The following is a 23,316-nucleotide window of genomic DNA, read 5'->3' on the forward strand; positions in this document are numbered from 1 at the left end:
AAAAAAATTTAGGAAAAAATTTGATAGGCTCGGATATTAAACACATACTTATTGTTTTTCAAATATCACATTTCTCTTTATTTCATATACAACCTTTCATACTGTTGCATTTATAACATTCCTGTAACCTAAAATTTCTCTGTGAAAGTTTCTGCAAATGATTCAGTAGTTATTTGTGTATTAATTACTGCCGGCATAGTTTGCACTGTTGAAGTTGAAGTTTGTGTTGGCTTTTCATTACTAATTGGTTTGGTTACAATTTCTTTTGTAGTTCGTTCATCAGTTGATGTAGTTGAAATTGCATTAGTTGAGGTAGAACTACTTGAAATCGAACTGGTTGATGTTGGATTTCTTGAAATCGAATTAGTTGAAATATTTGAAATTGTTTTAGTTGAAATTGGAAGAGGGCTTGTTATATATGGTTCAATATTTGAACTATTTGTAATAGCACATATTGTTGAAGTTGGAAGAGGAATTTTTTCATTAATTTCAGTGTTTGAATTATTATTAAATTTCAAATATGCAAGTGAAAACATTCCGAGACCATATGGACTGACATTATTTCCTTGCAGATAGTAAGAGCCTTTAGCACTTTTACAAAAAATAAAAAAACAAAAAAAAAATTAATTCTGATTTTTAATAAAATTTGATAATTTCTTACTTTTTCGAAAGATTTTCTCCCATAAATACAACATTTTTAGATTTTCTTAAATAACATTTTTCCTTTAGAATACTTTTAAGTGAACATGGAAATGAAGCAAAACTGTATGGTAATTGAATACTTTCAGCATAAAATAATGGAGCTCTTAGATGACTGCATGAAGCTTAGAAACAGAATGAAAAAAAATAATTTTATTTCATTAAATATTTTTGGTATTGTCTTCTTAAAATTGTACTAGCCGTTATAACATCCAATACTTCACATCCAGGTTGGGAAATTTTTCCATAATTTGGATAGAAATCAGCATGACCACGTTGTAATAGTTGTCCTAAAGTTGGTATTGCAGTATGTATACAATCGACAAATTTTGCATGATTTGGTAATAAACCATCTCTTACGAAATTTTCAAAAAGTGGTCCAGCTGGATCTAAACCAGTTATTCGACCAATAGTTCCATTAAAATAATCACCAATATTTCCAGCTATATGTGCTCCCAAACTATGACCAAGAATATGAATTTTTTCCGGAGCAATATTGTTTTTCCTTAAATTGTAGAATTTTTTGTGTTGTAATAATTTTGCTTATAATGGAAAATGTATAAAATTAATTCAAATTTGACTTTATTTAAAATTTGATGAGATTAGGTTGCTTTTTTACAATTTTGTAATTATAAATTCAAAAATTTTCTTAATTTCCTTATTCTTATCCTTCTTACTTGCTTACTTTTACTCGAATTACTTTGTTCTATGTTTAGTTTTTGAAGTTCTATTTTGTGCCGCACCGCTTAATTTAATTAAACTCACCAAAATTAATTAAATACAATTTATTTGAATTGAGTACCTACGAGTACTACATTCTATTTAATTAAACTTTATATAAACAACAGTTGCGCTTACACTAACTGAACTGAAACGCATTCGCTTGAAACATTGTAAATAAATAATAGAATAGAAAGCGAAAGTCCTTAAAAATAATAAACAAAACCAAAAACAGAATATTTTTTGAGAAACTGGTTTTAATAAGCACCTAACCCGTTTAAGCATAATACTCGTATTATGTACATAAGTATATAGTCGTGCTATAAAAAAAAGCTTTATAATGAAAGTTATAAGTAGATTTTTGTTATTTTTTTTTTAGAATTATTCGTACATAAAATTACATACATGTACATATGTCTTTATAAAATATTTCTATTTAGAACCATTTCCGGAATCTAAGTAAATGAACCGGTGTATCAAGATTTATTTTGTAATTAAAATGAATGACCTTCTGCATGCTTAGAACATGTGATGATATTCATAGACTGTAACAGTTTTGTCATTATGTTATACTTATTATTTACATTATTGTATGTAAAAGTATATAGATCTTTTGTTAATAAAATTGTAATAGTCATCATAAATTTTAATTAATGTAATAGATGTAAGCAATATATTGTGTTAAATATGGAGTTCTACGGATGGTTACAGATGATTTCTATTTATATACATATGTAGTTACATATGATATACTCTTGTTCTATATTATATTGCTTTGTTGTTGACAAGTGAACACTTGTAATTTGATATTTTTTTTTTTGTACATTTTCCAAATGCAAAAATTCTTTATAGAAAAAGATCTTAATATTTGAGAAAAATTGCAAGAATAAATTTCGTGGCATTAATATGAACTTGTGTAAGAATAAGGAATAAATTTTACGAAATACCTAATTTTTATACTTATATTTGTTTGACTACTCATATCTGATCTAATTGAGAAACTCTTGTAAATGCATATGTATACACGAAATGCAGGCCCTGTATTTTAAGTGGTTTTATGAATTCGATTTTGAACATAATTATACCGGTACGAACGTATGTTCGAAGGATATAATTATTAGATATATTTAGTTATATCTCAGAAACTATAAGAGCTGTGGTATTGAAATTTCACACAGACGAATATATTAGTAGGGCCGATGTGTTTGATAAAAGTCGTTAAAATTTCTTGGCTCTTTCTGGTAGCTGCCATACAACTTCAATAGTAGTTTGGCACTTCAATAGTAGTTTGAGAGTTCACTATGGACTAATTGTAACTAATAAATTAAGTTTATTTTATTTGTATAACATAAGTGATTTTATAAATATTTTTTTATTCTATTACCAAAATTAGCCAAAATAATAATATTTTAAAACCGTGATTTAAGATTAGACACTTGTAATAAGTGAAAATTTGATTTGAAATTCCGAAATTCTTAATATTGTATAGGTGAAATATTCACTCTCGAAGAGAATACGCTAAAGAAAATGTGAAATATTTCGTAAGATTCTTAGCTATATTTAAATTATTTTATAATTTTGTTTAGAGTTCCATAGTTTAAAGAAGGGTTGGAAAATTATATTATGAATTTTACTAATACAACATCATAGTTGCGGAATCAATAAGAATGTGCCTATTACACTACTAATTTATCTTAATGGAAATTTCTTCATGCAACTGCAGAACAGATGGATGACGTAATCAAAGGAACGAGTTAAAGGCAGAAAAATTATTCATTAAAAAAATTTTTCTCCTCGAACTGGACTCGAACCAGTGACCTACCGCTTTCTAGGCGGACGCTCTACCAACTGAGCTACAGAGGCATGAAGAAATTGCCGACGAAATGTTCTCTACATTGCTTTATACTGTAATTCACATGATTACCAAGTATTTGTTTTTTGTTTACATTGATTGCTACATACAATCCATTGAAACACACAATAACAAGAACATATATATTTATAGGATAGTGCCTATTCCACTAATTATATTATGAATTTTACTAATACAACATCATAGTTGCGGAATCAATAAGAATGTGCCTATTACACTACTAATTTATCTTAATGGAAATTTCTTCATGCAAAAGGGTTGGAAAGTTTGTCTTAATTATTTTTAGTTTCAATTTTGTTTTCTATTCTGTCTCTTTTATTGAGAATCCACCCCTTTCAAAATATGAATTTTATAATGATGACAATATGTGATAACAATATGTAGTTTTGTTATACTATGTTATAGAATTTGCATACACAGTGTCCGAAATTTGTCACAAATTTCTTAATTTGTATCATTACTTTACAATAACTAAATTGTAATTTTTTTAATTTTGACTTATTTCAATATCTTAGTGGGAAAATAATAGCCTCAAATAAAAAATTCTTTCAACATACGAGTACATACATACTTAATGAATTTTTCCAAAAGTTTTCCTAATTTAATTCCAATCGGCTTTACAAAATATCTTGAATCTAAATATATAATACGTGCTGCTTCATTCCAATCTGCTACAAATACAGCATCATGTCCTTTAGCTAAATAAGCTATTAATTAACATAAAAACACTTTTAATCCTTGTATTGTAATATTTTAATTTATGGTTTTTACCATATTTTAATGGTGATATAGAAACATGATTTCGATCTGCAGTCCAACCATGAATAATTACTTTTATATCATTACTTTTCCATGAAAATGGACTGTCCAATTCTGATATTGATATTTCTTCTGGTTGATCATTTGGAATACTTTAGAGATTTGAAAATTTAAATTAAAATTTAGATTTAAATTTTTTAAAAATTTCACATACGGATTCAAATAGAATAGATCAGCTTTTCTTATTAAACTTTGATAATTATCACTAAATTCTAATTGACCATTTAATTTATTAATTAAAGTAAAAATAATATAAATAAAATATTTAATATTTAACATTTTAAAAAAATAAAACAAATTTTATTTTTTTTTTTTTAAATTTTCATAGAACGAAATTTTTTTCTCCGATTATTGTTAGTACAATGATTTTAAGTAAATGAAAAATTTCATCATAATTTCGCTATAATATTTAGTTAAAATCTTTGTATATGTACGCATACATAGTATATCATTATAAGTTTCTTTATTATGTTATTCAAATTTTTAATGACATTAATTTAATAATATAACCATAATAAAAATGATTTTGTAATTGAAACAATTACAATTAACAGCACGGAAAATTATTCTTTCGTATAGCGAAGCTTTTTTAAAAGAATTTTTATTATAGAAAATTTCCACATAATATTCGCAACTCAACAAGTATTTGTCGCCAGTATTAAATATTATGTGTTATAAAATTCAAACACATATCTACATAATTATCCTAAATTAAAGATTTTATTAAAAAATCTAAGGAAGATGACATTGCCTGATATTAAACACAAATTAACAATAATATTAATCATTATAAAATATTGATATAGTGTAGCTTAGAGGTATTTTTTTAACGTAAAACTGAAATCGATAAGAACTACGAGTTATATACAAAATAATTAGTAAGTTTGGTTAGGTTAGGTTGCGCGGCCTCCCGAAGAGTAATTTTAGGCCACCTAGGCCCGTTCTGGCGACACCTTGCCCGAGTTCCTCAGAAATCGACCAAGTTCCGTAGCAGTTACATTCTCTAAGTTCTTAGTCCGCTGAAAAAAGTGGGAACCAAGAAATCTCCGCCTTGAGGTCCTCAGCTCCTACAGAGAACGTTTGGTGGACCACCCATCCTCCTGGCATGATCACTAATCAGAAAGTGTCCAGTTAAAACTTCTATAACCGCACCAATTTCTCCCACCAGGGAAATATCAGTTCCCTTGTGTTACGCTAGTCTAGCTTTTGTCACAAATTTTCCATTGCTAGTGAGCTAATTTTGAAAGAATAACTAATTCGAAAAAAAAGTACATTTTTCATTTAGTTCTAATTATAATTCCTATCGTAAATAAATTAAGAGAAATAGTAGTATACAAACATATTTGTTTTATAAAATGTTTGTAATTATAAAATACGATTACCCCGCAGCTACAGTGTAACTATGTCAATAGTCACTTCATTTGAAAGTAAAATGCTAACATCATTATTTTATATTAGATGATTAATTCATAACATTGTTAGATTTTAAAACCATTTTCTTAATTGAATTAAATAATTGAGAACAATAACCGTTTATTAAGATCTTAATATTACTGACACAATATAAAAATAATTATATATTATTTTGGTAATTAAAAATAATTATTATATAGTGACTTTAGAATTATACTTATTTTATTCTAAAAAGAATATAAAACTTTTTATTTTAATATAATATTAGATTCTAAATCTATTATATGAATATAGCTTTAGAAGGTATTCAATTTCAATGTCAGAATGAATTCTTAACAATTTCAATATTAATATTAGTATATGTTATAAAATCAAGCCACGTTCCGCTTTATATAAAAAATTCAAAATAATTTATATAGTACAAGTTCATAAAAATTATATAAGGTAAGTTTTATATATTTATTAGTCACATTATAATTAGACTGCATCATTGGTTTTTCTACTTTAATTCTAAAATTAGATTCAAAAATATTTAAATTCTTTTAATAGTTCTAGATTATCATCATCAATTGGTATAGTTAAGCCCAGTGACATATCTACCATATATGAAAAGTAATCATTTGTAATGACGGCCGAAAAACAGGGAAAAAAATAAAACTGAATTTAAAAAATAAATTTCCATTGTGTTTTCCAAAAATTTTTGCTTTCTATTTACATTGAAATAACCCTGATAATATGGTCCATATATTCAAACATTATGAACCAAAAAAGCTGAATGTTTGTTTCCAGGCTTGATACTATGACTAATCTTGCATTCAATATGATAAAGTTGCAAGAAAGTGATTTATTACGCGCAATGTTCAATGTTTATTGAATATTGTTCATTGTTTTGAGAGTAGTGAGGGGGCGGCTCTGCCTGGAAACTGCATTTCAGAGTCTGTTTGAAATTCGTTATTAATTTTTTCTAAAAATATCAGGTTAACATTCTAGAATTTTAAACAACAAATTTTTTTAATTCTTATATTAATTTTAATAAAATTAAATTTTTACTATTATTTCTAATATTAAAATGTTTATGCTCGTCTAACAATACAAACTAAAGTATTCCAACACAAAATCAATCCAAAATTGAATAAAGTCAAATATTAAACATTCGTCATGGAATGTATATACACCAAGTGCTTGTTAAACATTTAAACAATAATTCCAAAAATTTTGAATACACATGTTATGTACGTTATGTATTTTAAAAATATCAACTGTAAAATGAATTCAATGGCAACATTTTTACCATTATGTTAACAGTTTAACATTTAAAATTAAATCAAATAAACATTGAACAGCTTTTTAAGTATTGTCATTGCTATTTTATTTTTATATCGTAAACTTTATTCAGCTATTTTAATGTATTACCGTAAGCTTTAATAATTGGTTTGTATCCCAACTATATTGAAAAATATTTTTATACATAATCGGTTAATCGTAAATAATATTGATATAAAAATTTACCGGTCCAACGGTTGCCTTGAAGAAGAATGCAGAATCATAATTGAAATTAATTTCTTCTTTTAGAAAAAATTCAAGTATTTCAAATTAATTTTAAAAATTGTGATGTTATTATTGATGAATTATGAAAATTTATTTATAGTGAGAGGAATATTAAGGTTTTTTCTAAATTTAATGAGAAATATGGATAGGTTTTCAAAAAAAATTTAAGTGATACCTAATGTAGTAATTTCATTATAAAATCATAAGAAAGAATACATAACATAATAATCGGGGATTTTTGATAATTCGGAATTCAGACCGATACTTCTAAATTAAATTTTGAAAATTTATTTATACATATTTACAATACAATTCTGCAAAAATAGAATTTTTTACATTTGCAGATTTGTAGTATTTTAAAATTATTTACTATAAAATAACGCAAAAATTACAAAAAAACTTGTTCGTGTAAATCTTCAATATCTGATATTTTTACCGCCCACAGTGAATGTAATAAAGGACGTTATTTGATGGCACCCACTTTTGAATGTTGAGTTTCAGATGGGAACGTACTTCTTCACATTAGGGAAGCCTATAAATAAAATATTTTCAGAGAGACGTCGGTCTGTAGGTCTGTTGGTCTGTGTGTGCACGCGTGTATCTCAAGTTCGACTGTACTGATTTTTGAAAATTGTTTCATGAAAATCGAATTACATGGTGAGGCTCAGGGATTATATATCTTAGAATATAATAAAGGAGGTTATGTGATGGCACGAACTTTCGAATGTTGAGTTTTCGGTGGGACGCACTTCTTCGTAGTAGTGAAGCCTTAATAATTTATTTTCAGAGAGACGTCGGTGTGTAGGTTTGCTGGTCTGATTGTGCACTCAAGTACACATCAAGTATCTCAAGTTCGACTGAACCAATTTTTAAAAATCGCTTAATGAAAATCGACTTTCATAGTAAGGCCCCTGGGTTATCAAAATATTTGTTTATAGTAAAATGAACTGCGTGGTAACAATAAATTCCAAATTCACAGGTAAAATTGTACTCGTTCCAAAAAATATGGGTACGAGTGATTGTTTTACGGTCAAGCAGATTATGTAAAAATTTAAGTATTTCACTGACCTTTTTACCAAAATATATTTTTAAACTATTTCTTAAAATCAAGTTTAATTTCTGTTAAAAAATTTTTTAAAAAAATTAATTTCACAAAAAATACCTCAAATAAATAAATATTTTAACTGAAATTTGTCAACGCTTTAAATGAAGTGTTCAACAAATTTTTTTTTAATAAAATCAGAAAATTTTTCAATAAAATTTTTTTATGTTTTTAATTAATAAATCATTGAAAAATCCAAATATATTCAATTAATTATGTATGTACGCACATATTATGAATTTTACTAAAAATGGAGTAATTATGTGATCTGTACTTGTTGCTCCTGCTTTGTAAAAATCTTCAAAAAAATTTTAATTTTATATTGTGGCTGCAAACACAATAAAATATTTTACTCTATTTTAATATGCTCGCATATGTATATATTAAACCAATCCCAATAGCTATATTAAAATATATATACATACATATACATATATAAGTAAATTATGTTATTTTTTTTTATTGATTCAAAACTTTCACCGATTTAGTTAAAAGGATGACAAGAAATTAAAATATTTTTCATAATATTTTTATTGATTGATTGACTACTGAAATACCATAAACACTTTAGTCAAAGAGAAAAAGAAAAATCACGTAAATATGGATGAAACATTTTGATATTCGTATAATAAAATAATTTGAATTCTTTTTTTAGTGATCATTTTTGAATCGTTCCGTAACGAGTACAGGTAATGTATATGATAACAATGCACGTCTTTGAATACAACTATACACATATTATAAAGTATTATACTTGCATTTTTATATTGTACACTTTTGTTATATAATATCGTAAACATACATACAATATCATTTAAAAAATCTTTTAAATAATTCAGAAGAAAAGAAAAAAAATTACCAATTCTGGTGCAAATAATGCTAATATTGTTCTCTAAATGGGCTTTCTTCATAAATCACGTCGTTTTATAATATTTAGCTCTGTGCAACGATATGAAATAACCCAGGTTTTTTGTTTTTTCTTTCTTTTCTTAAATTTTCATTTAATTATTTGGCAATCATTAAAGATTTTTTTTTTTGTTGAAAAGATTTGTTTTTGGTTTTCAACTTCGAATCATCATGTTACAAACTCCTGTTTAATTTCGAATTGAATTATAAATTTGTTACTTGGTTTATAGTTATAAAAAATGAAAAAAAATCGGGTTCAATTAAATTTATTGCTGTGTTGAATATGGAAAACATATAAACTGGTACCACAACTGGCGCCATCAAACTATTAGTGCACAATTATGCCATAAGGTGTTTTAGGTTTGTCTTCAGGCGCCATCAAACATCAGTAGCCATTATACTATTAGTGCAAAATTATTCTGTAAGGCGCTTTAGGATTGTCTTGCAAATAAAGTTTTGCTTCATTATATTGTAAAAATTTTGAATTAGCTGATATCTGCCAAGAAAATGTTGAAATTTTCCGTTTTTTATAATTAAAGTATTTAAAAAATTTCGAGCGTCATTCAGTAATTCTGTTCCTGAACTTGTACATAAACGTGTAATTTTTAGATTTTTTAAATTTCCATTTAGTATCCTAAGGTAGTAGAGGTGTAATACTATTTCTTAACGTTTTAATATTATTCCTTTTCCTTTATAACAGTAAAGTATAATATAGTAAGTAAGTTAGTTTGCTGTAGGTTGATGATATTAAAAGAGTTCAAGTGAAATGAGTAAAGTTCGTATCATCGTCACATAAATTCAATTTCACGCAATTTAAATTGTTTTTGTTTTCTTTTTTGCTTTTATTTATTTATATTGTTACAGTTTTTTAGGTTAAATGCGGTAAGTAATGCGGAGTCAGGGTTTGATTTTTTCTTGCTTTTCAATTTTTTAAATTCTTGTTATTACAATTTTTGCATTATTTTATTTTAAAATCTGAATTTTTAGACGTAATTTAGCAGTACGATTTATGAAAATGTGAATTAAGAAAAAATGAAAGAAAAAAATCAAGTAAAAATTATAAAGGAAAAATGAAATCAGTAAGGCAAAGGAAAAAAGAATTAAAGATGCGATCGAGATTTTGTACTCTCGTCATTGTAAGTGTTGTGTATGAGAGCACAGCGTCGTATTGGCAACTTTGTAAACTCATAAATTAAATCAAGTTGGTATTACAAGTTAATAATTTGTTTTTATTTTTTATCAGATTCACCTGCGTATGTATGCACTTTTGGAAACTGTCAAATAAAATTGTTATTTAAGATGGTCATTATACAGTCATATCAGTCGTTTTTTTTTTGATTTTTTTTGTTTGGCTTTAAAGCTTAAGTTTAATGAGATCGATTTTGATAATAGTGACATGTCGCTAAAAACAAATTGCTTTAAATAAAAACAAATAATTTTTTTTTGCTTTACTTTTGGGTTTTTTTCAGGTATGAAGTAATCCTGAAGTTAAAAAAAAAATTGTGGTGGCAAATATTTTGTTTTTTGCTGAATGAAAGACGTTTTTAATGCTTAGTATAGAGTGAATTGCAATTTTCAATCTTAAATTTTTCAAAAATTTCTTTTTGAAATTTGTGTTTTATTATTTATAGTATAGAAGATTTTCAATTAATTAGAAATTTTGTAAAATTTGAATTAAGTACTATAGAAAAAAAAGAAAGTGGTTAGGCTCTAGATCTAGGCTCTATACATTTCACATTCGCTATATTGTGCTTTTGAAACCTCTGATTTATTAGTTAAAAGTTATATTTTTCTATATTTTAATGGATCAAAATAATTTCCAATTATAAAATAGCAAAATTTTACGCATAATACGCATAAGAAATTTAGGTGTTCTCGAAGAGTAAGAATATGCAGACAAAGCAGAAATGAAAGTTTAATTAGAGCAATAATTAGATAGACGTATGGGTCGATAAACAAGATGAGAAATTGAGGAGTCTTCAACGAAAAATGGTGCGCCATAAATATTTTCATTCCTATCTAAATAAAACAGGGAAAGCAAAGAGAGAACGGAGAGATTTTTGACGGAACAGTGGGAACCAAAATACTTGAGAATACTTGCAAAATTTTTTCTTTAACATTAAATAATATTAGAGAACGAGGATAACGAAATGTAGGTATAGAAGCTGTACTACGCACGAAGATTGAACTAAAACAACCAAACGACCATGAAGTGGCAGAAACAATTCAAAAAAGTTAAGTTATTAGAATGACAAAGGCAAAGCTTGAAGTGAAATAATTTATAAAAGCAGTTCTAAGTTATAGTCAACGGGGTGGGGTGTTGCAGTAAATTTTAAACCATTAAGGTATTCAAAAATATTTCAGAAACATAAACAATTTACAAATTATTTTTAAAATCAAATTCAGTTAAAAGAAAGTAAAATATTCGTAAGTTTCAAGGACCTGCAGGGATTACGTATGTTCATATTGTGGACAGCGATCTTTTCTGATTACTAAAACTAGTTCATAAAGCAACTTAATTTTTGGCAACATAGAACTCCTTAATACAAAAGCTTAATAAATTATTCAATATATTTTACTTTTTCTCTTTTTTAAGTAAAAAAATTCCAAAAATTTATTTTTTTTGAATTAAAAAAAATTACTAAGCATAATAAAACAATAATTTTTCCAGAAAAATAAAAGAATTTTAGACAAATAATAAAAAAGTAAAAAACAAATCAAGCTTGAATTATGTATGGCTGTTTGTCGGCAAAACATCAAACTAATAAAGACTAAAAAACAAGAATATAAAATAACAAAAATCGAAAAAAAAGCGAAAGTGTTGAAAATGTTCCCGAAAAATTCGCTACATCAAACGAACATTGTTATTGAGTAAAACACAAAAAAAACAATTAGGAAAAAAAAAAAGCTTTTGTTTGCCCTAACTTTACTTTCAAAACCAATAAAAGACGCAAAGATAACAAATTGTGGTGGTCAATGAATTTATTGTTGTAATTGTTCTTTAAGTTCCAATAAAAGCTATATTGACCGACACAGCCGCCGCCATCGCCTTCTTAGTTCTTACAATCCATTCAATTTCACATATTATTCAAAAATAATTTCATTACAAAAGTATTGTCAATTATACCGATTTATGATTTTTATTTTCGGAAGAGCATTAATCATTTTCGGAAATTCGTTTTATATTTTTTGTGTGTACACAAATACGTACCTACACATAATATGTATTTATTTATATTTCAAAATGAAACATTTAGGAAAATCCCGAGAAATCCAATGACGTACTTTTGTAGACGTTGTATAAAAAAAAATTTGGTAGAAGAAGGAAATTATCTAGTCTAAATAGAATTTCCGGTTAGAGTAATTTTGAAAATATACTCGTACATGTTAACATACATATAATATATGTATTTAGTATAGGTCCATAACCCATACTTATCATTAATTAATAGTACTATTATTTGTAAATTTTTTCATTTAGAAATAAAAATTTTTTTAATAGCTTATTTATTTTGCTCTACTATAGCAATATACAAACGCTGATTCATTAATATTTTTTATTGGAATTTATTTAACATGAATTTTATATAACAGAGTTTAAAAGTTTTTTGTCTCAAAATGTTATTGAATTTTAACAAATTTCATGCTTTCATCATATTGTTTTTTGTTTTAATTAAAAGAATTGCATAATTAATTCATCAAAATTTATTTTCGTTTACTGTAATTTTAAATTTTCACACAAAAAATTTATAAAATTTTTATAGTTTCACATGAAAATGTTACGAGTATGTTAAGACTTTTTGTAATTAAAATTTAGGCGAAGTTCTACTGAAAAATTATTGTTTACTAAATAATTTTATTATGTAGTTGTATAACATAAATGAAAGAATTAAAATATTATAAAATTTCTCTTCAAACTACAACATAACATACACATGTACAGTTGATACAAATGCCTTTTGAATGTGATATATGTACATTTATTGGAGCCTATACAGACCAGCGTTTATAATATTAATTTATAAAATCTTTTTAATATTTATGTGTAAAAGACTATAAGCTAGAAGAGATAATTAGATTAATTACTCACAAATTGATTATTTGAGTCAATGCGTAATCATTGAGTCAATTTACTACCTTTTATTAAAAAATTCCCATATTTTACCTTTCCGAATCTTATTTTTTTTCAGTATAGAAGATTGATAGAAAAACATATTTTGTGTTATAACTGTGGACCAGTTTTGCTATATAAAAATAATTTAAAAAAATCTTATCACTCTACTAATTTTCTCATGTTAATTTTTTTAAGGCAATGCACTTCTTCATAAAAAGAAAGCGCAACTAAACTATTTTTAAAAAGATGTCTCTCTGTTATGTTTGGCGACTTCTGTATTTTGCTGGAACTGATGTTTGTACAAATTTGTAACAGTGTTTTACTCTGAGGGTGTGACAACTAGATTAACTTTTGGAATATGTCTGGTCTCACAAACTAGACTTTTACTACGGACAGGAATTATTGAGAAATTTTAGAGGATAATAAGCGGATTAAACTCTCTCCATTTAAAACAATGAATTCAGGGATTTTTTTTTTGGGAATATCATAGGGTTCGAAGAGAGAAATTTCACAATTGGTCTGTTTCTAGAATTTTTACCAAATCTAAGGAATTCAAAGTCCATAGAAAAATTTTATTATTTTTTTAAATTAAAATTATAGAATTAAGTAATTACAATGAAAAGCAACTTCTTCATCATCATTTTACCATATGATCAACAATAATAATATTTTAAATAATAAAAGTTAAGCAAAACATTAATAAAAAAAAAAATTAAAAAATGTTAAGAAAAGCCACCAAGAAGAGAAATTTGGAACGTGCGATGTAATTTTTATTTCTTTTTTCTTGTACTTTTGAAGATGTTTCTGTTATTATTGCCCTCATAAAACCCCTGCAGTGTTATTATCCTTTTGAGTAATAAAATAAAAACATTTTTGTGGCGATTGAAATTACTTTGCGAGGAGCATAACAAAATCAAAAATAATAACAGGGGAAAAAAAACTAAATTTATTTTTAAAATAAATTCTCATATATTTAGACATACAATGAATGCAATTTATGCTCAAAAAAATACTAAAAAATAATAAGAAGAGAAAAAAAAATTAAATTAAATTTTTTTTTTTCGTCATTTTATTTAACACCATTCGAAATTGTAATTTCATGAAAAAAACAAAAAACACAAAAGCAAATTAAGTAAAGTATTTTTCATTTTACGTGCGAAATTCCATAGCTTCAGCTTCAAAAAAAAAAAACTTTTCAATCTCTAAAATGCTTATTTTTTTTTTTATTCAACTTTTATAGTTTCTTTGTATATGGTCATAGCAATAAACAATGTCAGCTTGATTGTTAATTAATTTGAATTTTATTACCATCTCCAACTTGGTTTAAATTGAACATTGTTTTAATTTAATGATCGCAAATTTTAAAATTTAAGAACTAAAAATCTAATAAAATAAAAACAATATATATATATATACATATATATTTTTTGGCAAATTCGTGATCATCAACCAACCAACTAAAACCAATGAAAAACAGAAAAGAATAAACAAAAATGTTAATTTCTTCTTCATAAATTCAATTGAGTTGGAACGAACGCGGTATACAATGGTTCACTTTTTGTTCTTTTTCGATGATTTTTGCAATAATAACAATTTTTTTTTTTGAATTACATTTTTTGGTGTTTTTTTTTTGTTTTAGAACTTCTGGTAAAGTGCATGAATAATAATAAATGAATAAAAATCCTGATTTAATCTTATATGTCGTTATAAAAAGTACATTTTACTTAAATCAGAATAGAGATTATTGTAGGCTACTTTGAGATCCAGATACCTTGGACCGACTCTTATATATGTAGGTTATGGTTATTAATTAACTACTATTAATTTTAATTAAAAATTTTTGTTTTTACAAATAATCACTTTTAAATAATTACTTACGAAACCTTCAGTTGTTTAGGTTGGCAACATAAAATTGGCTGTTCGTTGCCTATATTTACCAAGTACTCATTTTTAATTATTAAAAATTGTTTACGTTTTTAATGCAAAGTGCATATTTTTATTATTTGCAATATGTTCGATTATGGTATTTAATTCAAACATGTTGCATTTAAACTATCAAACACGTTGTACACAAATTCAAATAATTGATTTAAAATGAATTTAATAAATAAATAATAAAATACGAGTACAAGTTGATGGAAAGTAATTCATTAATTTAAGAATTTTGAAAATTTTGAAAAGAATTCTTACGCACATGTGCATTACAAACGCTATAATCAATACTTAATATACTAAAAAATTTAGTATGAGCAAAATTATATGAAAAAGTTTTTTTTTATAAAACAAAGAAAGAAATAAAACTCTCGTTTTATATTGTAAATGAATTTTATGTAGATGATAATTGAGTGACAAATTGAGTTTAAATAGTAGAATACCTATAAAAAAAGTATTTTACTTCTTGATATCCCAATGATTTTTAACTTAAATTTTCTGTTCCAAGTAAATATTTATAATGATTAATTTAATAAAGCAGCAATAATGTACAAAATACTTACTATCAAAATTTTTATTAAATGCGGTTTTTAAAACAAAGAACTTTCTGTAATATTGTATTAAAAGTGCAATGATTTTTAGTAATTTCTGAATCATATGTATTGTTTAACCAAAGTTGAATGTGTTTTGTTCGTGTCCAAATTTAGAATTTTGATTTTATAAAATTATTGGAACTCGTAAAGTTATTTTATGTCCATATTTTCTCTTATAGTTTTTTTTTCTCTTTCAACTAAAACAAAAATTTTAATTATTTTATTGTGAAAGTAAATAAAATCACGCGATTTTTTATAGATTATAAAAGTGCAGGATTTGTTTTTCGGACATTATTATATTACAATATTATTTTACATTTATATTTTTATTGTAAAAATTTAAGTTGAAGTCACTTTTGAAAATGTAGTACAAATAAAAAAAAAATTGTGGTATAAATTGATTCTTATCAGTTTGTATGACAAAATTGAAGTTAAATGAATGAATAAATTTTTTACCGTAATTTTGTTACTCTATAAAGATTTTAGAAGATACTTTCTTTTAAAAATGAAGGATTTTAAAGAATTTCTCATGATTTACTGTTTGACTTTATCGTATAATTTTTGGTCCATTAACTATTGTCTCCTTCTCTTATAAAATGAGAAAAATGATTTAAAAAGAAAAAGCAAGCAAGTAAAAACATTTCAGTCGGTATAAACCGATTGAATTATAATGCTGCACCTTGCATCATTGTAAAGGAATTACTCGTGATGTACATGTGAAACCATTCTATAGAAACTTCACGGATATGTTTGACCTATACGACCGTCAAGTTTTATGAGTCTGAATATGAATTAGCATTTGGAGTTGTAAGGTAACCACCCGAAACAGTGCAGCCATCTCATTAAAATGTTTACAGTATATGTAGAATGTAATTGGACACACGTATTAAAATTTCATATTTATACATTTATTTGTTTTTGAAATATTTAAAATAAACTCTTTGAGTTGTACGGGAGCTACTCGAACCCGTTGTCCGAATTGGTTCAGTTACAATAGTGTTCGTCCTTGGCACAAAAGAAACAACTTGTTAAAGTTTGGTTTCGATTGCATTATTCGTTGTTGAGTTATCGTGCGATCGGACGGACGGACATGTCTAAATCAACGCAGAATTTTATGCTGAGTAAGATTATAATCATAAAGAAGAAGACTCCCTCAAGTTGTTACAAACTCCACGCCAAAGTTAATATAACCTTCACAAAGGTGCAGGGTATAACAATATTATGGAATGGAGAGTAGGAAATCGAAAGGGGACTCTTGTCAAATGTCCCGTTTTCTCCTTACTAAAATTGTTTTAATGAATTAAACTCAGATTTTCTTTTCGTAAACATGTTATTCCTATAACGTCCACCCTTCAGCAGTAATATTGATATGAAAGCGAGAATGTCAGCTTTAACTTTACATGAAAAGGTAACTAATACAGTCAAGTTATTTGAAGTCATAAGTAAATTGTGCTTTTTAGTAATTTTTTTTTCGGTAATTTGACTTTGCACTTAAATGTTAAATCGGTAAAGTAGAATATTCATTAGCACCATTAATATACGTTAAATGAAGAAGAATTTCGAAAGTCTTAAAATAATTTTTTCCAATTGTATTATTTCAGTGCTTTTCATAAAAACCATCTCAACTCGATCTGGTGTTTAATATGAAAACTTTTGAGCGGACCCAAAAAAAAAGGAAAATATCTCTTTAAATTTTTTATTTTGTCACAACTCATTTTATCACCCGACCTAGTTTAGTAACGTCTAGTCTCGGACATCCTTTATATTTTATACAAATTGTATTTCCAAATTTTCTTTAAATCATTTTTGTTTTTGTATTTTCTTAAAATATTGAACATTTTTGTTGGGAAAGAAAATTTTGATTCTGTTAGAATGGTCTTTGATAAATCCGAAAATTTAAATTTTATGAGTTGTCATGCAATTTCGCAATGAAAACTTATTTGATTAAAGGGAATATATAATCTCATTGGATAAAGATTTTGATAACATTACTCAGAATAATTTCTTGTATATTTCTCAGATATATTTCTTGTAGCGATAGTGTAGGCAAAAAATTAAAATAGTGTTAACAAGAAAGAAAGTATTTCGGATCCAATTTTCCAGAAATAATAATTTTATTACTAAATAATTTCTGTTTTTTCATTTTGTTTCTTTTTTGATTACAATATCATGTAAACGCTTATTCCTACATGTATAATAAACCTTTACTGATGGTTTGGGGTTCCCCCCCCCACTCCTCAGAGAAAATTAAGAAAGTTTTTTATTCATGTTAATTTTTTCCTAATTTTTTTTTTAAAGATTTTTCTACACTTTAAGTAATTGTAATAAGTATCACAAAGTTAAATGTAGCGTACATGAGGTATAGAATAAAATATTTATTTCGGAAATTTTGAAAAAATGATTTCGAGTGGGTGATATAACAATTTTTCACAGTTAAAATTAATAAAAAATTTCAATAATAGTTATAATTTTTTTTGTTACTAAATTTACATCTTTCAATGAAAAAAAATATTTAGTGATAACAACAACAATAATCAACAACATTAGAGTCTCACTCAATATAAATGAGTCAACCGATTGATTAATGATTTTTCCAAAAAAAATTTTGTATACCTTTTTTGAAAGGCAGGCATTTAATATTTTGTAAATCAAATCATTGGGAATCTGTTGCGGTTTATTTCTGTTTCTATAATTCACACACAATATTTATAATGCTTTAGTATATCTCTGTTTCACTTACTCTAGCTCATCTAGAGAATTTATTTATTTTTGGCCCAGTTGCGAAACATGCATTTTAAATTTTATTTTCTATTTATTTCTATATTATTTTTCTTTGAAAATCATTCAATTGTTCAATAAATATTTTTAATAGTATAAAATTTTGCTATAAAATGGTGATGATGTGCCGGTTTATAAATTGAATTGATGAGAACCACGCTCATACAATATTATAACATTAATATAGGTTATTGTAAAATAGAAAAAAAAAATTACCTTTGAAACTATGTGGAAGTATGATTTCCTTTAAAATTTTAATTCATAGAATTCACGGCGTGGCGCATATCCATACGAAATTAAAATGAAAAAAAAAATCAACACCTCTTCATAAACAAATCAAAAAATATTCCAAAAGAAAATTAATGAGATTTTTAATTCTTCACTTTGTTTTCATTTCATATGGTTGTTTTAATCGACCTTTTGATGATTTTGTTTCTTTTAATTTTTATTTAATTTACTTTTTTTTTTTTTTTCTAAATCATCTTCAACTACTTTCTTTGGCTCAACAAAAAACACAATAAACTTCTTTAAAAAAATTATAATTTAAAAATTGTAATCCTATATATTATGTGTGTGTGAATATTTAAATTTACGAAAATAGAATCTTTCATAAAAATAGAAAATAATGCTGATTACATAATTTACACATATTATTTATGTCACCTAATTATTAACGCGTATAATAAAATATTAAAGTTATTAAATAGCATGTGTTCATATAGTATAATTTATTCGTGATCGTGATACTCCGTCTTGTGGTAATTCTATACATCAGTATATACATATGTATGTGTTTGGAGGTTTATATAAAGTATATTCTATTGCTTAAATAGTTTATAGTTTTATAACTATAAATGCAAAAAATATTTTTCTAAATATCTCCAAAAATATTTTTGCCACAGCCTAATATCATATACTAGCAGAATCTGTGGATTCCCGGTGATCACAATAACATTTAAAATCGCTCTATCTCTTCTAGTTTATCCAGACAACGCGTTTAAAGTTTTGCAAAAGATTTTTTTAAATATCTCCAAAAATTTTTTTTGCTACAACCTATTATCGTATATTGGCAGAATCTATGGACTCCCAGTGATCACAAAAAAACACTTAAAATCGCTCTATCTCTTCTAATTTAGCCAGAAAACGCGTTTAAAGTTTTGCAAAAGATTTTTTTACATATCTCCAAAAATATTTTTGCTACAGCCTATTATCATATATTGGCAGAATCTATGGACTCCCAGTGATCACAAAAAACACTTAAAATCGCTCTATCTCTTCTAGTTTAGCCAGAAAACGCGTTTAAAGTTTTGCAAAAGATTTTTTTAAATATCTCCAAAAATATTTTTGCTACAGCCTATTATCATATATTGGCGGAATCTATGGACTCCCAGTGATCACAAAAAACACTTAAAATCGCTCTATCTCTTCTAGTTTAGCCAGAAAACGCGTTTAAAGTTTTGCAAAAGATTTTTTTAAATATCTCCAAAAATATTTTTGCTACAGCCTATTATCATATATTGGCAGAATCAATGGACTCGCAGTGATCACAAAAATCGCTCTATCACTTAAAATCGCTCTATCTCTTCTAGTTTAGCCAGAAAACGGAATCTATGGACTCCCAGTGATCACAAAAAACACTTAAAATCGCTCTATCTCTTCTAGTTTAGCCAGACAACGGAATCTATGGACTCTCAGTGATCACAAAAAACACTTAAAATCGCTCTATCTCTTCTAGTTTAGCCAGAAAACGCGTTTAAAGTTTTGCAAAAGATTTTTTTAAATATCCCCAAAAATATTTTTGCTACAGCCTATTATCATATATTGGCAGAATCTATGGACTCCCAGTGATCACAAAAAACACTTAAAATCGCTCTATCTCTTCTAGTTTAGCCAGAAAACGCGTTTAAAGTTTTGCAAAAGATTTTTTTAAATATCTCCAAAAATATTTTTGCTACAGCCTATTATCATATATTGGCGGAATCTATGGACTCCCAGTGATCACAAAAAACACATAAAATCGCTCTATCTCTTCTAGTTTAGCCAGAAAACGCGTTTAAAGTTTTGCAAAAGATTTTTTTAAATATCTCCAAAAATATTTTTGCTACAGCCTATTATCATATATTGGCAGAATCTATGGACTCCCAGTGATCACAAAAAACACTTAAAATCGCTCTATCTCTTCTAGTTTAGCCAGAAAACGCGTTTAAAGTTTTGCAAAAGATTTTTTTAAATATCTCCAAAAATATTTTTGCTACAGCCTATTATCATATATTGGCAGAATCTATGGACTCCCAGTGATCACAAAAAACACTTAAAATCGCTCTATCTCTTCTAGTTTAGCCAGAAAACGCGTTTAAAGTTATGCAAAAGATTTTTTTAAATATCTCCAAAAATATTTTTGCTACAGACTATTATCATATATTGGCAGAATCTATGGACTCGCAGTGATCACAAAAAACACTTAAAATCGCTCTATCTCTTCTAGTTTAGCCAGAAAACGCGTTTAAAGTTTTGCAAAAGAGTTTTTTAAATACCTCCAAAAATATTTTTCTTACAGCCTATTATCATATATTGGCAGAATCTATGGACTCCCAGTGATCACAAAAAACACTTAAAATCGCTCTATCTCTTCTAATTTAGCCAGAAAACGCGTTTAAAGTTTTGCAAAAGATTTTTTTAAATATCTCCAAAAATATTTTTGCTACAGACTATTATCATATATTGGCAGAATCTATGGACTCGCAGTGATCACAAAAAACACTTAAAATCGCTCTATCTCTTCTAGTTTAGCCAGAAAACGCGTTTAAAGTTTTGCAAAAGAGTTTTTTAAATACCTCCAAAAATATTTTTCCTACAGCCTATTATCATATAGTGGCAGAATCTATGGACTCCCAGTGATCACAAAAAACACTTAAAATCGCTCTATCTCTTCTAATTTAGCCAGAAAACGCGTTTAAAGTTTTGCAAAAGATTTTTTTAAATATCTTCAAAAATATTTTTGCTACAGCCTATTATCATATATTGGCAGAATCTATGGACTCCCAGTGATCACAAAAAACACTTAAAATCGCTCTATCTCTTCTAGTTTAGTCAGAAAACGCGTTTAAAGTTTTGCAAAAGATTTTTTTAAATATCTCCAAAAATATTTTTGCTACAGCCTATTATCATATATTGGCCAGTGATCACAAAAAACACTTAAAATCGCTCTATCTCTTCTAGTTTAGCCAGAAAACGCGTTTAAAGTTTTGCAAAAGATTTTTTTAAATATCTCCAAAAATATTTGTGCTACAGCCTATTATCATATATTGGCGGAATCTATGGACTCCCAGTGATCACAAAAAACACTTAAAATCGCTCTATCTCTTCTAGTTTAGCCAGAAAACGCGTTTAAAGTTTTGCAAAAGAGTTTTGTAAATACCTCCAAAAATATTTCTCCTACAGCCTATTATCATATATTGGCAGAATCTATGGACTCCCAGTGATCACAAAAAACACTTAAAATCGCTCTATCTCTTCTAATTTAGCCAGAAAACGCGTTTAAAGTTTTGCAAAAGATTTTTTTAAATATCTCCAAAAATATTTGTGCTACAGCCTATTATCATATATTGGCGGAATCTATGGACTCCCAGTGATCACAAAAAACACTTAAAATCGCTCTATCTCTTCTAGTTTAGCCAGAAAACGCGTTTAAAGTTTTGCAAAAGATTTTTTTAAATATCTCCAAAAATATTTTTGCTACAGCCTATTATCATATATTGGCAGAATCTATGGACTCCCAGTGATCACAAAAAACACTTAAAATCGCTCTATCTCTTCTAGTTTAGCCAGAAAACGCGTTTAAAGTTTTGCAAAAGATTTTTTTAAATATCTCCAAAAATATTTGTGCTACAGCCTATTATCATATATTGGCGGAATCTATGGACTCCCAGTGATCACAAAAAACACTTAAAATCGCTCTATCTCTTCTAGTTTAGCCAGAAAACGCGTTTAAAGTTTTGCAAAAGAGTTTTGTAAATACCTCCAAAAATATTTCTCCTACAGCCTATTATCATATATTGGCAGAATCTATGGACTCCCAGTGATCACAAAAAACACTTAAAATCGCTCTATCTCTTCTAATTTAGCCAGAAAACGCGTTTAAAGTTTTGCAAAAGATTTTTTTAAATATCTCCAAAAATATTTGTGCTACAGCCTATTATCATATATTGGCGGAATCTATGGACTCCCAGTGATCACAAAAAACACTTAAAATCGCTCTATCTCTTCTAGTTTAGCCAGAAAACGCGTTTAAAGTTTTGCAAAAGATTTTTTTAAATATCTCCAAAAATATTTGTGCTACAGCCTATTATCATATATTGGCGGAATCTATGGACTCCCAGTGATCACAAAAAACACTTAAAATCGCTCTATCTCTTCTAGTTTAGTCAGAAAACGCGTTTAAAGTTTTGCAAAAGATTTTTTTAAATATCTCCAAAAATATTTTTGCTACAGCCTATTATCATATATTGGCCAGTGATCACAAAAAACACTTAAAATCGCTCTATCTCTTCTAGTTTAGCCAGAAAACGCGTTTAAAGTTTTGCAAAAGATTTTTTTAAATATCTCCAAAAATATTTTTGCTACAGCCTATTATCATATATTGGCAGAATCTATGGACTCCCAGTGATCGCAAAAAACACTTAAAATCGCTCTATCTCTTCTAGTTTAGCCAGAAAACGCGTTTAAAGTTTTGCAAAAGATTTTTTAAATATCTCCAAAAATATTTTTGCTACAGCCTATTATCATATATTGGCAGAATCTATGGACTCCCAGTGATCAC

General features: G+C 26.7%; 1 protein-coding gene across 1 annotated transcript; it reads right to left on the reverse strand.

Moving 5' to 3' along the window:
• Positions 1-39: 39 nt before the first annotated feature.
• LOC129613648 (pancreatic triacylglycerol lipase-like) lies at positions 40-4,418 on the reverse strand. Its single transcript, XM_055527798.1, has 6 exons — positions 4,266-4,418; positions 4,064-4,203; positions 3,864-3,999; positions 897-1,204; positions 662-824; positions 40-591 (listed from the first exon to the last, which is right to left on the reverse strand). The coding sequence occupies exons 1-6, from the start codon at positions 4,388-4,390 to the stop codon at positions 129-131; spliced, it is 1,335 nt and encodes a 444-aa protein (XP_055383773.1). The 5' UTR covers positions 4,391-4,418; the 3' UTR covers positions 40-128.
• Positions 4,419-23,316: the final 18,898 nt, after the last annotated feature.

The sequence above is a fragment of the Condylostylus longicornis genome, unplaced genomic scaffold (assembly GCF_029603195.1).
Source record: "Condylostylus longicornis isolate FDR11 unplaced genomic scaffold, ASM2960319v2 ptg000085l, whole genome shotgun sequence".
NCBI classification, from domain to species: domain Eukaryota; kingdom Metazoa; phylum Arthropoda; class Insecta; order Diptera; family Dolichopodidae; genus Condylostylus; species Condylostylus longicornis.

What these genes read in the sequence shown, in the direction of transcription:
- LOC129613648 (XM_055527798.1), bottom strand. Translation starts at nt 4,390, where the DNA reads ATGTTAAATATTAAATATTTTATTTATATTATTTTTACTTTAATTAAT. An exon ending in TATATCACCATTAAAATATG is followed by an intron (nt 4,000 to 4,063) that starts GTAAAAACCATA and finishes GTTAATTAATAG; the next exon opens with CTTATTTAGCTAAAGGACAT. An exon ending in CTTTTGGAAAAATTCATTAA is followed by an intron (nt 1,205 to 3,863) that starts GTATGTATGTAC and finishes CTACAATTTAAG; the next exon opens with GAAAAACAATATTGCTCCGG.